The sequence below is a fragment of the Seriola aureovittata genome, chromosome 19, assembly GCF_021018895.1.
Source record: "Seriola aureovittata isolate HTS-2021-v1 ecotype China chromosome 19, ASM2101889v1, whole genome shotgun sequence".
NCBI lineage: Eukaryota > Metazoa > Chordata > Actinopteri > Carangiformes > Carangidae > Seriola > Seriola aureovittata.
The window spans coordinates 5,872,517-5,888,251 of record NC_079382.1 but is presented as its reverse complement, the minus strand read 5'-3'; the positions used below and the strand labels follow the sequence as shown (position 1 = coordinate 5,888,251).

General features: G+C 41.9%; 1 protein-coding gene across 10 annotated transcripts in view; it reads left to right on the top strand.

Annotated features, from left to right (window-relative positions):
• The window catches only part of LOC130187347 (neurexin-3b), a 283,686-nt gene that overhangs the window by 236,409 nt on the left and 31,542 nt on the right, over positions 1-15,735 (top strand). For 7 of the 10 annotated variants that reach the window (XR_008830443.1, XR_008830442.1, XM_056404857.1 and 4 more), the window contains 3 exons: positions 2,265-2,436; positions 13,575-13,664; positions 15,406-15,716. Coding sequence is in view for 8 of the 10 variants with exons in the window: in XM_056404857.1 (XP_056260832.1) it covers positions 2,265-2,436; positions 13,575-13,664; positions 15,406-15,716 (573 nt within the window). In the remaining 2 variants the exon portion in view is untranslated. The remainder of the gene's footprint in view (positions 1-2,264; positions 2,437-13,574; positions 13,665-15,405; positions 15,717-15,735) is intronic. The other 3 variants (XM_056404859.1, XM_056404858.1, XM_056404862.1) reach the window with 1 other exon arrangement.

Sequence of the window (15,735 nt, the reverse complement as noted above, 5' to 3'; positions counted from 1 at the left end):
CCTCTGAAGGTCACAGTGGATGTACTAGTGCTGATGTGTCTGTCTGTGCTTTGTATGCGCTCAGGCCATCAGACATGTTGTTTTTTCATACCAGGGAAAGGTCCTGTCATTAGTCAGGAGGGCCAGGATGCTTTAGTAGTATTTTTCACGGTACAACACACACAATGAACGTCACCTTGTCACATTAAATCATCAACATATCCGTGTGTGTGCTTACTTTGGCCCGTCTAGGTGCATGGATTATGTGTATCTGCTGCCAGATGAGCAGCATGCATGTCTGTACACTTGTGCGCGTGCACTTTTATCGTATGCATTTGTCTGTTGCTCTGAGTTTTAATGACAACTACTTAAATTAAGAGCCCATTTACAGCGTCTCTGACAGAGACATAAAGTGCACATTCAGATATTCTGCTTGTCTGACTCCCACTCTGCGCCCTACCTGGGCTTTTAGGAGATGGCTTTCTCATGTCTTTGGTGACATTCTTTCTCCATTATTAGCCGAGCTGGAGATTGTTACAAAGGAGAGGCGCGCTGTCATTCCTTGCATTGTGGTCCACACACACTGTAATGTTGTGCTGTATGTCGTTTGCTAAGCAGACAAAGGATGTTTGAACTTTAAGTAGGAGTGAGGCATTGAATAAAGTGCAGGTCCTCTTGACTTGCCTTGGCAGTTAAAAAGACTTATCGCGGAAACTACAGTCTGCACAGTCACTGCAGGGTTTCACATTGTACTGCATACTTTGGGAAATGTTCTACTTCCTTAAAAACTCGAGGAAACATTACTTGTGGTGGACAAACTGTACCTTAAATCAAGACAAGAATATCCTCTTGCCCCACTGCACTTTAAAAAGATGCGTAGCAACAAAAAACAGGATCCTGATTTAGAGGACTGAAAAGAGACCTGTTTTCGAGGTGCTCCACTTAAAAGATAGAAATGTAGGAACAAACTTGATTTTTGTTCCTTATTGATGTGATATGTTTTTTTTATCTTTCTTATAAATATAGCAAAAATACAGAATAAACAGATTCAGCAAAATGTGTTGCTAAAACTAAGTCTGAGAACATGCTGGCACCAATAAAATGACACATTTCATTTATTACTATGGACTCCGGCTTGCTATAATAATCTGTTGGTACTATTTTAATACATTCTTCAACTTGGAGTATATTGGAGGATGTAAAAGCCTGGGAGACTGTGTTAAGTATAGGTTGGCCTTATTAAGTGCTCTTCTTCAGTATGAAGAGCCTGTAACATTAAATAGAGGTCAGCAGGTTTAAGTGTTGTGTCGTTTAAGTTGCGGCAATCTTGCTTTCGTGCTGACGAGCGCCGTTAAATTCAGCCTGACATTATCCAGGTCTGCACTGTTTCAGTCAGCCGTGCAGGGCCGCTGTCTCAGCTGATCAATTAACAATATGTGTGTGCCCCCTGTGCGAGCCTCCCTAATTTTGGTTTTGTTATGAGAAACAGTCCCTCTTCTCCGGGCTTCTAAAGTAGGTAATTACACTGAGAGACTCCCTGTGGGGGATTAAAACAAATGACACAGAAAAAACACCTCTTCCCCATCGCCACTCTCTCAGGCCCTGCCTCCGCTCTAAAACCTTTTGCTTGTAACGCCTACATGCCCACGAATACACACGCAGTCACAATAAAATACACTGTGGCGCTCGTGAAAATTAGTGGGTTCGAGCGGAGAGGGGTCGGGGAATGATGGGGTGGCATCACAATTTACGGTCATGGTATAACTGGTTAAGCGTTAGGAGCTAAACAAAACATATGGTATTCATATAGTTTGTAAGGACCGCGGCGGAAAAGGCATCTGTCCTGCCAGTTTCGCAGTGACAGGCTGCAGGGAGCATTACTCATCATTACAATCTCTGCTGGCAGCTTATTTTCATCACATTACAGTGGTATAATGAAGCGTAACGCGCAAGCGTCCTCAGGTTCTCTGAGTAGTTCACCATTAGCACCAGCCGAGGGCATTCATCCAAGTAGCTTTATTGAACTTTTTTACAGTTAGTTTATTGTATAATTAATTCATTACTGAACAACAATGCATGTAGGTGGAATTTTGGTACAGTAGCAGTTCAAATTTTAAAATCTGTGATAAAAGCTGTGACAGTCGTGACAGATTTGTCGTGACTTCCAGAGAAGGCGCACGCACTGCTTTTGATGTCAATTACCAGTTCGGTAAAATGTATTGAAAGATTTATTGAAATCAGACCATCAACTCTCTCTGCTCTTCTTCTCTTTGTGTCTTTTCCAGGAGCAAGGCAAAGTGGGCGTGACTTTCAATATTGGGACGGTGGACATCAGTGTGAAGGAGACAACAACAGCGGTAAACGATGGCAAATACCACTTGGTCCGATTCACCAGGAACGGGGGCAACGCCACCTTGCAGGTGGACAACTGGCCAGTCAATGAGCACTTTCCCACAGGTACCGCCTCTCTAAATGCTTTGTCTGATGAAATTATGAAAAAATTTGAATGAAATCATAGTCTTAAAACCACTGGACACCACCTATATTTGTTAAAGCAAGGGGCGCCACCGACAAGCAAAAACAACTAATACAGACAGTTTAACTTTGTCCTGTTGCTCTTAGTAAAACATCTCTGAGGACAAGGTAGCGTGCAGTCACATTAGTGGCACACACTATGCTCCTGTGGCAACCCATTCCTCAAAAAAAACTTCTTTTATGCCCTCACACCTGACTCCACAGGAGAGGAGCACATCAAGCTCGAATCTTTTGTCTTCCAAGAGGCATTAACTGTGCAACATCTGGCCGGTTCATTTCAGGAAAGGGATTTTAAGGGACCAAGCGGCATTTGGTCGGTGGGCAAGCAAGGAGAGGATAGAGGCAAAAAACCAAGGGTGGCCTGTTGGCCAGATAAAGCTGCTGCCTGCCTGTATCTCTCATTCCCAGGTCAGCAGAAGCAGCACAGCAGCAGAATACAAATGGGGTCATCAAACAGAGCCCGCTCCATTTGGGAGCTCAGGCACTCCCTTTGTTTGGAACAGAGATGTGCCGCTCAGCTTGCTAGGTGAGAGAGTGAGAGAAAGAGACAGAGAGAGAGAGAGAGGGGGAAGGAAGGAAGGAAGGAAAAAATCCTCTCCTGCTTGTATTTAACAGTCCATTTAATTGAGTTGCCTCTCCTGCTCTCTGATATCTGTGTCTCCTTGTTAGCCATCTTAGGAGAAGCCACCTTTGTTTCCTTGTTTGTTATTACCCACTCTTCAATTTCACTTAGTCAAACACAGAAGATGCACGGGGGGGGGGGGCAACACGGGCACAAAGTGGCAGTTGAGGAAAAGAGAAGTTGGGATGACAAAAGATAATACGAAACTTCATTGATCTCTGAGGTACAATTGAGCCATAGCAGCATGACACAATTGGACAGAAACAGGTGTCGAATAAATGGATAATGCTGAAGATTGAATGGTGTTCCGCTTCCAGATGTGGCGCTAACGTGAACAGAAATACAACTGTACATCACTAGCTAAACTGAAACACCTGATAAAGAAACAAGAGAAACTTTCTTCAAAAATGCTGATGCTGCCCAGTGGTGAGGAGCAAACAAATAGGAGTTGATCCCTTTCACTTCTCAGCCCTATGTCTCAGCAGCCCTACAGCTCCTAGTTGCATGCCTTCACCGAGGACAGGGCAGCATTCTCTCCTGGCGTGACCTGGCATGCTGTTTTGGTTTGGTTCAGTGCCAGCGCAGGTGATGTTAATCTCTTCTGTCTCTGGCTTTCTTTTGCCGTTGGCTGTCTTTCGCTTTTCTTTGACCAGATAAAGTCGGACGGGTTTCATAACTGCGTTATAGCCACAGTAATGCTGGAAAATACTGAGAAAGTCCATAACATGTGGCACGCACATGTACACAGATGACGTACACATTCGCACTCACAAACACTCACTAATCAGACAAATGTGACTGCATATTTGCACAGAGATAGATTTGTCATTCTCCTTTAGATCTCGGCCCCCGCACTACACAGTAATTCGACTGTTCTCCATCTTTAATGGCCAGTCATTTCAGATTGCAAATTGAACCCCTACCGCTGTCATAATTATCTCAAAGTGTCTCCTGCATCAGCATTGAATGGTTTTGTTTTGTTTTCTCAACCTTCTATCAATGCGCCTGTCAATATCTTTAATCCAAAGCCTGCGTCCTTTCAGAAATCGCTGCTAAACGGCCGTTCAGTTTGCATCTCGGTTCAAGCAATGCACAACAGAGAGAATGCTTCATTTTGAGATCTGGATTCCTTCAAAGTGATCCCATTGAGGTTTGTTCCCTTTTCTGTCTGCCTGCCACCGTCTTGGAGAGAAGTTGAGGTCGGGGAGATCGAATGCATGGTAATTTCTTTTTCTCTTCTGCTCAGGTAATTTGCGGGACACTCAGTGATAGTAATTCAACAATGATTGATTTTCTTTTTTTTTTCGCCCTCCCTCCCTTGTAAAGGCGTTGTCATCTCATGAGTAATTACATGTCAGGGTGCAGACTCATCGACTGCTTTCTCACACTCCTAACACTTAACTTGAAGGCAGCAGCCACCACAAGGATCTCAGGTCGTTCAATAAACAGTTACCGGATCTGGGCATGCCCTCTCTCCCTGGTGGGGAATAGGTGAGGACAAAGGTGTTGGTGGATTGCTTGTCAGTCAAAGCTGTTTGCTAAATAGCTTGGGGTGTGTAAATTGGATATCTTAGCAGTTTTGTTTGTAAAGTTGGCCCTCAAAAGTATAGAGGTGTTGGGATTTGCTTTGAATGGCAGCACCATGACCTCCTTTTCATTATAATTTTTTTGGGCAGAATCACAGGCATTTCCATTTTTATTGCTTGTCCATAAATTACTTCTTAAAGGATAAATCAAATTTATTAGAACTTGGGCCTTAGCTGCATAACAGTCATAATACTTTGCTTGGCGAGTACATTGCAGACATCTAGGAATGTTCATGAAAGGGCAACCTCCGCGGCTGAAAAATGAAGCCAACACAGAAGTGACATAAACTGCAGTTCCTCGAGTGGCCACTTAAGGCTGGCTCCAAAAGGTCAGTCCCCAAAGACTGGGAGTCAGGCACTGCCAAGATGGCGACGGTGGAGTAGCCCACTCTAAGCTTCAAAAGCGCTCTTCAGAAACCTACGGGTAACGTCACAGAGGCTACGTCCATCTTTATATTGGTGAGACGAGCCACACGAGGAGTCAGACGATCGTACGCGTTTAAAAACAAACCTCCAGGTTAGCTACAATTATTTCAGGTCAACAGTAAAGTAACTGCCTATTTAAATGGTGTTGTAGTTTTCTGGAGAAATGTTTGCTTCACCTTTAACCTACTGTACTTGCTGTAGTTGTGCACACTCAGTGTCCTTCTGCAATAAGAGATTATTACTGACATTTCAAGTGTGCTGACTATTATCATCAAATGATGTGATGTCAATAATCTACCTAAACCCTGTTTGTGTTTTTTTCCATATTCTATTTTATTAGAGTTTTTTATTAAAAAAAAAATTCAAAATAAATGAACAAGAGAAAGGGAAATTAGAATAGACGTAACAAAAACGCTGCCCGGCAATTTGAAAGATAACATGACTAAGTTGTTGTTGGCAAGATGTTATTGCAGTGCTTACTGTGCATCTCAGGAGCAAGGGCAAGTGACAGGGACAAGTATGAATACGGCATAATACAAAGTTCCCATGTTCTCTCAAATCTATTCTCTGTTTTGGGGTTGAGAAGACATCGTCTTCCAGTTTGTGCAATAAGTAACATCTCCTTGAGCCAGTGTGCAAGTGCAAGCAGTGTTGAGTGGGCGACATCCAGGTCAGAAGAATAAGTTTCTTAGCAGCAACTATTACTAGGTTCAGGGCGATCTGCATATAATACAAAAATTATATTCTGGGTCGTAGTTAGTCTCTGGAGCAGGCAGCTGAGAACCTTTTAAAAAATTGCACTTCAAAAAGTGTATGATGTTGGGTAAAACCATTGAAGATGCATCAGCAGCCCTTCAGCGAAGGTGCAATTGTTTCATACTGCTCTGCATGTATCTTATACCTGATACCCAAATTATCTACAACCAGTCACAGTATTTAAAATCTAATGCAGTTCAACAGTTGAGTCATAAATTCTACCTTTACAAAGATAATAATGTTCAGTTTTGATTGACAATTTCAGAGAGGTATTAATTTAACTAAATGTTCATTATTGAGGTTGTAGTTCTTGAGGTTGATATCTTGTGAGCTGGAGAAAAAGACGATCACCAGGGGTTCAGATGTCTCAGGCAGAAGGGTTTGTTGTAAGCTTAGTGCCAAGGAAAAAAGATGAGCAGTACTCAGACAACAAGGGACTCAGAATAGTGCCACACCAATTTCTGAAGATGGCCAGTCCTATAGGGCGTATATATTCCTAGGTTTCACATGGTTGCAACACTCTTCTGTGCCTTACCCAAATAAGGCTAAAATATAGTCTAAACTTATCTGTGTTAAAGACTCTTTTGGTCACATTGTCACACGTTCTTACCTGATTAATATTATTCTGACTTGTCCTTTGCCTACTTCACTCATCCTTGACTGGAACTGGATTTGCATAACTCTCTAAGTTATGCTTTTCCCTGCCTCCTTATCTGAAAGACCTTGGGTACCCTAGCTGTATAATAGAAACTAAACAGTGAACCATTGTCTAACACTGTGAGTTTGTTATTACCTGACCTCTTGGAGTGTTAGTGTTACTAAAAGGAAGAAAATTCCTTCACAGTTTGCGGTGGTGTTGAACTAAGCTGCATTGTAGTGAGAGGTGTTTCTAATGTTTTGCCCACTCCATTTACAAGCGGGGGGGGGGGGGGGGGGGTTATTAGGAACACTTTTTAATATAATGTAGTTCAGTATAACACCACCACTAACTATGACCTCAGTAATAAGCACAGTTAAATAAGCACATATTGGAAAGCTTAATCAAAAACTGGCCATTAGAATGTTTGTAAAGGTACAGTGTATTAGAGCTGACGTACTGGATTACATTAGATTGTATAGGTGTAGCTGATTAAGTGTGCAGGGAGTGTGTAAGACATGTTGAAAGAACAACAGTGAACCTGAGACAGAGCCATATGTTAGTACCTCTGCTTTATAGCCCAGGTGTTGACTTTGACAGAACAGAGGTTAAGCTCATTCCGACACTAGCTGCTGAAACATTAAGCTTTATAGTTTGAATTCATTACATAATTGAATGATGCAAACTGTCACAGTTGGCTTGTTTGCAACCTATCTGATCATCTGACTACTTTTGTTTCCCCGCTGGATGATGTTGTAGCGATGTCAATGTTCCCAGATCTCAGCAATTACTTGGAGTTCCCCGTCATCAGGGCTGACAGACTGTTGTAACTACATGAAATTCTGTGAGGGCAACATTGTGATAACCCATAATGATGCGTTTCTTTAAATGTTTTTGCTTTGCTTTTATTGACGGTTCAGAATAACATGTTATTAAGATCCTCGGACCAAGGATGTAATTGCCAGTGAATCCACAAGACATCTGCTTAAATGTCTTTTCTTTTTCTTTTCTTTTTTTTTTTGTAAGGTAATATTTAATTAATACACAGTTTACCAAGAGGGATTTTCACAAAAGAGGTTCATAAAATAAAAAATTGTGCATTTTAATGCTGGACATATTGAGAATTAAGTCAGAAAAGAACTTCTGTGCCTTGCAGTCCCATTCTTCTATATAACAATATACCCACACTGATCCCATACAGCAGCGTTTCCATCAGGCTCCTGCAGCTTACACGTGTTCAGTGTGTGTTTGCGTGTGGGTGTTGAGTGTATGTGTGTGTGTTCACCGCTTTGTCTCTCCCTTTCTCTAATTATTCTCCCCCCTCTAACGGTGCCCTGTCAGATCTCCATTCTTTTTTGTCCCCAAATTCCTTTTTCTTGCGCGTTTCTCATCCTTTTCCAGTCGGTGTTCATCAGAGCTCTGCATCTCTCCTACAATCCTGTGTACTTTTGTGACAACCCACATTACTGCAGGGGCTTGTCTTTGTTTAGTGAGAGGGTTTCCAATTTCCTTATATAACACTCCGAATCCCTGTGCTCTTTGATTTTGGATTACATGATCTTTTTGCGTGAGTTTGAATCTTTGAATCAAAGAATTATTAGACCGAGCTGGGCGGAAATTGTGCATCACACTTTGCCGGGGCTGGCTGAGGTTCAGGCGTTGTCTCAGATGAATGACCATTGGCCTAACTACTCTGCTTAGGCCTCGGGGAAAGTGTGTCTGTGTGTGTGTGTGTGTGTGTGTGCGCGTGCGTGTGTGTGTGTGTGTGTGTGTGTGTGTGTGTGTGTGTGTGTGTGTGTTCCAGCCTTTGTGGTGGGTCTAAAAGGGTTGGTCATAATGAGAATGGCCTTGTGTTCATTTTCAGACTCACACATGCAAACACCGTCATCCCTGCGCTGATGCACACAATGTTGCGACTCCCACAACCTGAAACAGGCGCACTGAAAACATCTGCCAATCTTTGTCTTGAAATACAGACAAAACAATTCCTCGGGAGCGAGATAAATCCCCACGCCTCCCCAGGGCCAAACATGATTAGCCCTATCTGAGACACAATCTCTGTCGCTCTCAGAATTCAGACTAAGCTGAGAGTAGAAGCCGCCAGTCTAATTCATCCTTCCAACACCATAAATTTCAGAGCGACCTGATAAATGATGAATTTACTCCCTGGCTTTGTCTGACGTCTGGGAGAGAATGGAAGGAGGATAGAGGGAAAGCAAGCAGGAGAAACAGAGGGACATGGGTGAATAGAAAAGAAACGCAGCCACTGAGGGAATACTGAAGCATTTAATGGAGTAGATGACAGGAATAAGTTGACAAAAGGGAGAAACAGCTGACATATAGACAGATGGGTAGAGAAGAAAAGAAGAGAAAGGGAATGGAGAGTGAGGGGAATGTAGATAAATGACACCAGAAACGTGGCTGCAGCTGAAGAGGCCTGATTCAGCCAAGAAGAGCAAAGAGGGCTGATTGCACCAGAGAGAGACAGAGAGAAAGAGAATAGCGGCGTGTAGATGAAGGAGCACAGGATAGCTGGGTGGATGGTGGGCTGAAGAGGAAGAGAGAATCGAGAGAAACTTGAGAAGATGGATGAATAGCCAGGAAGAGAGAGGAGGAGAGACAAAGATGAAAGTCAGGTGTAGATTGGAAGGGAGGTGGGTGGTGCAGGATATTCATAACCAGGGGCTGCAGCAGCTAGCTATGGTGTTGAGCTGCAGAATGATGATTTTTGGACAGGCCCGCAGTATATCAAATGTACTTATCATCCCCAAATGGAGAAAATGCCAGGAGTATGTCACGGTAGCCATTTTCACAGTTTTGATGCACTCTCAGCACCAGCCCCGTGATGGAACCCCAGTGAGATTAGTCTGGCAAGCAAACTGAATAAAACGAAGCAACAAACAAGCAGACGACTGTCGCCGTGCCAGTGTTTGTGTTGACTGAATAGCTGCCACCAAACATTTAGACATTGTTTTGGCTGGGGGAGAAAATGGTGAAGGCATGCATTAGGGCGAAAAGACAAACAAGCAAACACAAAAAACTGTCAGAAATTAGCTGCATCATCCAATAACATGCAGGCCTTTTTTTTTTTTAATTTTTTTAGCGTTAAACATTTTGCATCAGACCACTTAACTGTTACAGTGCGTGCTTCAAAAAATGCAATACACATCAGAATATATTCCGAGACTTTATGTTACAGAATAAAAAAGTTATGTAGATGTAGATAATGTTTATTAGTAGAAACACAGCCAGTCTGTTTCATCTCCACAACCTTCAACACATTTTGATTTAAATATTGCTGGATTCTGATTGGACAAAGCCACATGAAATTCGCCTTTCTCAAATTTTTTATTTGTGTGTGTGTGCGTGCGCGCGTATGTGTGTGTGTGTGTGTGTCCCTATGTTAACGGAAAAGCTGAGTGAGGAAATATGTTTTGAGGATCTTCCAAGGTCCCACGAAATGGCCACTTGACCTTCCAGGAACACACTGCGTCTTCTGTAGTGACCTCATGCTGCTTCACCAGGCTTAACTAAAAATACCAACCAGAAATCCTCTCAGATTTTTAAGAGACTTGTCTTTCTGCCAGTACTATCAAATTAACTGTTTACACTTAAAACTATGTAACTTTAACAGGAGCAACAGTGGCAGTCACAAGATACTGGATGGCATAATAACATGAGATTCTTAAACACAGCAAATGTATTTATTTCTTATATTATTAGTTTACTTGAGTGGGATAATATTCATCGATCAACAGAAAAAAGAACTTTTAATGAGTCAATAGGTCAGTTAGCCCTGAAGGCTAATCTGTCCTCAATCTGTTTTCCCTGGCCAGATGTTAGCAAGACTATATAAAATCTAAAAATAGAATAAAATTACATTTCTTATAAAATGTATATATACAACTTAATATATTTGCACAAGTTAGTACATTACACCTTCACCAATATATAATGCCACAGTATAACACATAGTAGTTGGCCACAAACCACATTGCTAACATTAGCTTACATTAGCCAGTAGTAGCTATTGGTCATACCAGACCGAGTCAGGCTGTAACTGCCAAAACCCTGAGTGTATTGAAATGAGCGAGGGTTTGTTTCATTGCTTATGAAGTTAACGTTTTATTTTTACAAAGAAAATTGTGTTGTTGCTTACATATGCTACATGGGCTCGCATTCAGATTGACCCCTCACTGTCTAATGTCCTGCCTCAGTATATTGCAACAAAGGAATTACATTATTTAAAGTGAGTAAAAATGCTATTTTATGGAAGTCATATGGGTTTAATTTATATTTTCTTTTGGCAATGTATTAAGAAAAGAAAAATTAGGTTGTCTGTGATTAATATTCAAAGCCAGACCTTTATAAAAAGGAAAACAGAAATAAACATACATTTACATACAAAACACCAAAATTACCCTTGTGTACATAGAAATCTGGGTTTAAGTGTGTCTGTGACCCAAAAACTGAAATTTTGGTTCCAGTAACATTGTTTATGTGATGGTGACAAAACATCAAACCCATAATGGCACTACATTGTACTTTCCTCTTTCCTCCAGTAAATTGAAAGGTTTATGAAAAATCTGTGAGGAAATATGTGTCCACTCTGCTTTGGAAAAAAACCCAAAAACCTTGAAGGCAGTGTGATTTTATAATAAACAATAGTGCTTTTATTGGCAAGGTCATCTGTTCTGAAGTCACCTTTAGAAATTGAATATCAAATTGACAAACTAGAGAAATTTTTCTCATTAGTTGGACAATTAGCTTGTGGTGTATTCATTACAGGGGGACTGTCACCTCATTAATCACCCAGAACAATGTAAGAGCTGTACCTGAGACCACGCCATTAGCAATGCACAGCAAGCTTAAACCCCCCACCCCCCCACCCCGTTTCAGATGTGATTTCACTCCAGCTAAATAACAATGTGAGACTGCAGTTGGGCCATTTACCAAAAGACACAAGTTGGAGAGATTGCAGTAACATTTTGTAGATGCTTCTTCTCCTCTTTCCCCTTTTATTCCTGCCCCAGTCCTCAACCCACACCCTCAAACTAACCTTTCTGCCTTTCCCCTTGGTTTCACATACAACCGCCATGCCTCCCTCTGTGGCCCGTGTCCAGAGCAGAGTGTATTTGGTTGCCACCCGAAACCTGCTGGAGATCAAAGGAATGGGGAGGGAGTCCTGCTAGTTGCTGATTAACCTGCTGGCACGCTGCACACACAGTCCTTTAGCTCCTTGAGCTCCCTTGCAGCCATATCCACACTCCCTCCCCGCTGGCTAAAAACGGAGCACTTGGCTGTTTTTCTCCCTGAATGCGAAAAGGTAGAAAGGGACTATCGAAAGACAGAACAGAGAGAAGCAGGGGAAATTGAGACAAGCGTATGACTTATAACTACTTTGGAGCATAAGTGGCTTAATGAAATTTAATAATTCAATAAAATTGTGGTCGATTCGCTCCACAATTTCAATCAACAGGTCGGACAGGTTGAATAAGATGCAGAAGACCTTCTTGGTACAGGGATAAGCATGATGTCAAAGCTCAGCCAGGTGGATCCCCATGAGCATGTGTGTGCATGTGGGAAGGCTTGTTTAACTGTATCTGTGGTGTCCAAAAACCAGGAGCCCACTATACTTGCTGGATCCAACAGCTTTGTGTGGACCAAAATGCTCGAGCCCACAAGTTAAATGGCTAAAGCCTTGGTTTAAGGGTTGGAATCAGGTTTCAGTGTGTTAGGGTAATCGGCTAGGGAATCCATTATCAATGATGGTTGCCCAAAATATAGTAAAACAAGTGTGTGTGTGCGTTCCGTGCGTGCGTGCGTGCGTGTGTGTGTGAATGATGCTGTAAACAGTTCAGTCACCTGAGAGAATTCCAGCAGCCAAACCGGACACATTTCCAGGAGGCCTTTCCTCACAATTATGAAGCCTTGCCCTTTCAGTCATGTTGTAAACGATGCCGCACCGGTACCTTCTTTTTCCTCCAAATACCTTCCAACACGGGTACTGAATGACATCACGGTGTCATTCATAATTCTATACAGCCTTCACACTCTTTTGTCATACCTCAAAGTGTTTGAAAACAGAGCTGTACGTCTCAAGTTGTCAGCGTCGACAGACTTCGCGGTGGCTCTCAGAGGGAATGCTCCTGTGATTGTCAGACAAAATATTGCATCTTGGCGCATACACAACGAGAAATCCTATCATGCAAGATATAATATACACACAATGTTCTCTGTAAAAGCCAGTCCATTATCGTCTATTCTCATATACCTGGAGCACATTAGCCATGGTCTCAGAAGAGGGGAATGTGGCAGCTGGGGCGTAGCGCCTTTTTTTTTTTTTTTTTTACCCAAAAGGCCTCCCACCACGTCAGTAATGATGTAATTTGTATGCATTGTCCTCCTCAAATCTGTGTCACTATGGGACTTCCCTCCCAATGGGTCCACAGTACCTCAAATTACCACCTCCTCCTCGAACGTTGCCCCCCCCCCCCCCTTTTCCCTGCTAACCTGCTGCACAGCTCCTTTACTCTAAATGAGCTACTAAACCAAATCATTCATTGGCCCTTGAAATGTAAAAGCGGGTGGTGTCCAGTGGGAAGAATTAGTGCACATAAATTACTTCCAATTTGCTTCAGAGAAAGGCAGTTAATACACGTCTTTTTAACCACTTGATAACCCTCATTTTGTCAATGAAATATGTTGAATGTATTGTAGGACTTGTTATGTAGACTGTGATGTATTTCCTGTGTTTTACCTATTGTAGCAGGTTATTGTTTCCTTGACTGCTATGGATATGTGCTGTGCTTTTAATCCATAGATATTTTCTTAGTGTGGAGTGTGCTTTTTATAAATATGACTTTTAAAAATTTAAACTAAAGCTTCTTGAGAAAGAAAAAAATCATCATAAAGCTTCTATAAATATTTCTAAACAAAGATAAAACTCATTATAAACCACTGTATAAATTTGTGATGTCTGTTGCCGTTGCCAACTGTTTCAAGCTGTTTGTTAAACTCTCAAACTTTAAAGGCAACAGCGACATTGAGCGCTATCACATGGCAAGTAAGAAAGTCCCATTCAAATATACCCGGCCAGTAGAAGATTGGCTTCAGGAGAAAGGTAAATCTTTATCGAACTTCTAGAATGTTTTTCTTTTGATTTTCTGTCATTTCATCGGCTTGTTCCCCTTCGACCTCTGAGAATGAATAACCATCCCTTAAACCATTTAAAAAACAAGTAAAACAGTAAACTGTACTTTTTGTACTTTTCCTCTCCTTTGTTTTTATTTTTGATTTATTTACCCTTTTTTGTCATTGTCATCTTTTTGAATTCTGTTGACTCATCGTGTCCAGTTAAAGGGACTGGGAAGAGATTTTATGAACGGTGCAGCAACAAGATTCAAAGTATCAAGTGCTCCTAATCTCTTGTGCAGAATTGAGTTGGAGAAGCCATTATCTATGCTGCAACAGTGGGCCGATTGTTTTGAGAGGAGAATTAGCTCCCTTGGCTCAAATCCTCTGCAATGTTTGAGAACAAACTAATCAGTGGGCATATCCCCCTGAAAACTTTCCAAACGGCAGGTACCCTTCCCTGTTGTAATTTATCTGATTGTGGTTATACACATCACACACTATAAAATACTCACTTGTTTGGTGATGGGGAGCTAATTGGAGCCCTTTTGACGCAAAGCGGCACAGTGAGCCTGCCAAGGTGCACTGCGCTCTGATAGAGCTGTGCTTTTCAGTAGCTGAGACTATCAAGTAAGCACCTCGTCTATGTTTAACACATTTTGCGGGGATTGAAAAAGTCTGCTCCCCATTCTTTTCTTTGGTGCGTTTTTTTTAATTTTCTTCTTCAACATATAATAATATCATTATAAACTGAATTTAAAGTTCATTGCACATAAACATCTTAACCTGATTATAAAGTCCCTTTAACAACTGCTAAAACACAGACAGGTCTGAAGAATCCCATTACTGCTGCATGCATGACTCCACACGTGCAATTTCATTCTTCGCTTCTGTGATATGAATGTCCTGTCCCTGTCATTCCATGCCTAATGTATTATGTATTATAATTGTGCAAGGGCCGCAAATGTAACAAGCTTGCTGTGCTATGTGTCTGTAAATTATACAATGAGATTTTTAATTATGATTCCTGCATTGTGAAAGTTGTGTATTTTCATTTCATAATTAATGCATGAGCACCGTGTTTTGACAGTGATATTTAGGCTTCTCCTAATGAAATTCTCCATGACATGTAGTGAGTGTGTATTGCTCATACTCTATCATAATGTGCCAACGCCTATATACATATTTATTAATCATTTTACCGCATGAGTCCACTGTTTTGTCCAGAGAATATTAAGAGTTTCCTTGGATCATGTTCCAATATATATTTTCACACCTGCATGTGTTCACTACTTTTTAATAATGCTGCTATAGCTGCATAGCGTCTGTTGTTTTCAGCATTAGTTCTCTATTTCAGTGGTGCTTTTTCTTGTATATCAAAAGATTGTATATCAAAAGAAAAAGCCTTACTACTATAGACATCTAGCTGCAGTCTTTTAAAAAAGAACAGAAAGGTGAAGTTGTACCTACTTTTTTCTTAGTGTAAATGCATGTTACATCTCCATTAGTTTTAATTTCATCCACTCTCATATAATCAAGCAGTAAAGCGATATATAAAGTGTTAACATATATGTTTAATCTTTTATCACTGCATCTATTTTGCAGTCAAAGTGTAGTCCCTCATAAAGGTGGTGCATGGCAAGACGTAGTGCTTTTTGTGACAGCGTTATCTGTCTTCCTTCATCCTGCCTCATACACATATTAATACTCCATCCTCCCTCCTGTACCAGGCCGGCAGCTGACAATCTTCAACACTCAGGCCACTATCTCCATTGGCGGAAACGACCGGAAGCGGCCCTATCAGGGCCAGCTCTCCGGCCTCTACTACAACGGCCTCAAAGTGCTCAACATGGCCGCCGAGGGCCACGCCAACATCAAGGTGAACGGCAGCGTGCGACTGGTGGGCGACGTGCCAGCCAGTCGGGGCGCGGCACGCACCACCACCTCGGTACCGCCGGAGATGTCTACCACCTTTATTGAGACCACCACCACCCTGTCCACCACGACCACCAGGAAACAGCGCTCACCACCCACTATTCAGGTACAGCAGCAGTTGATGG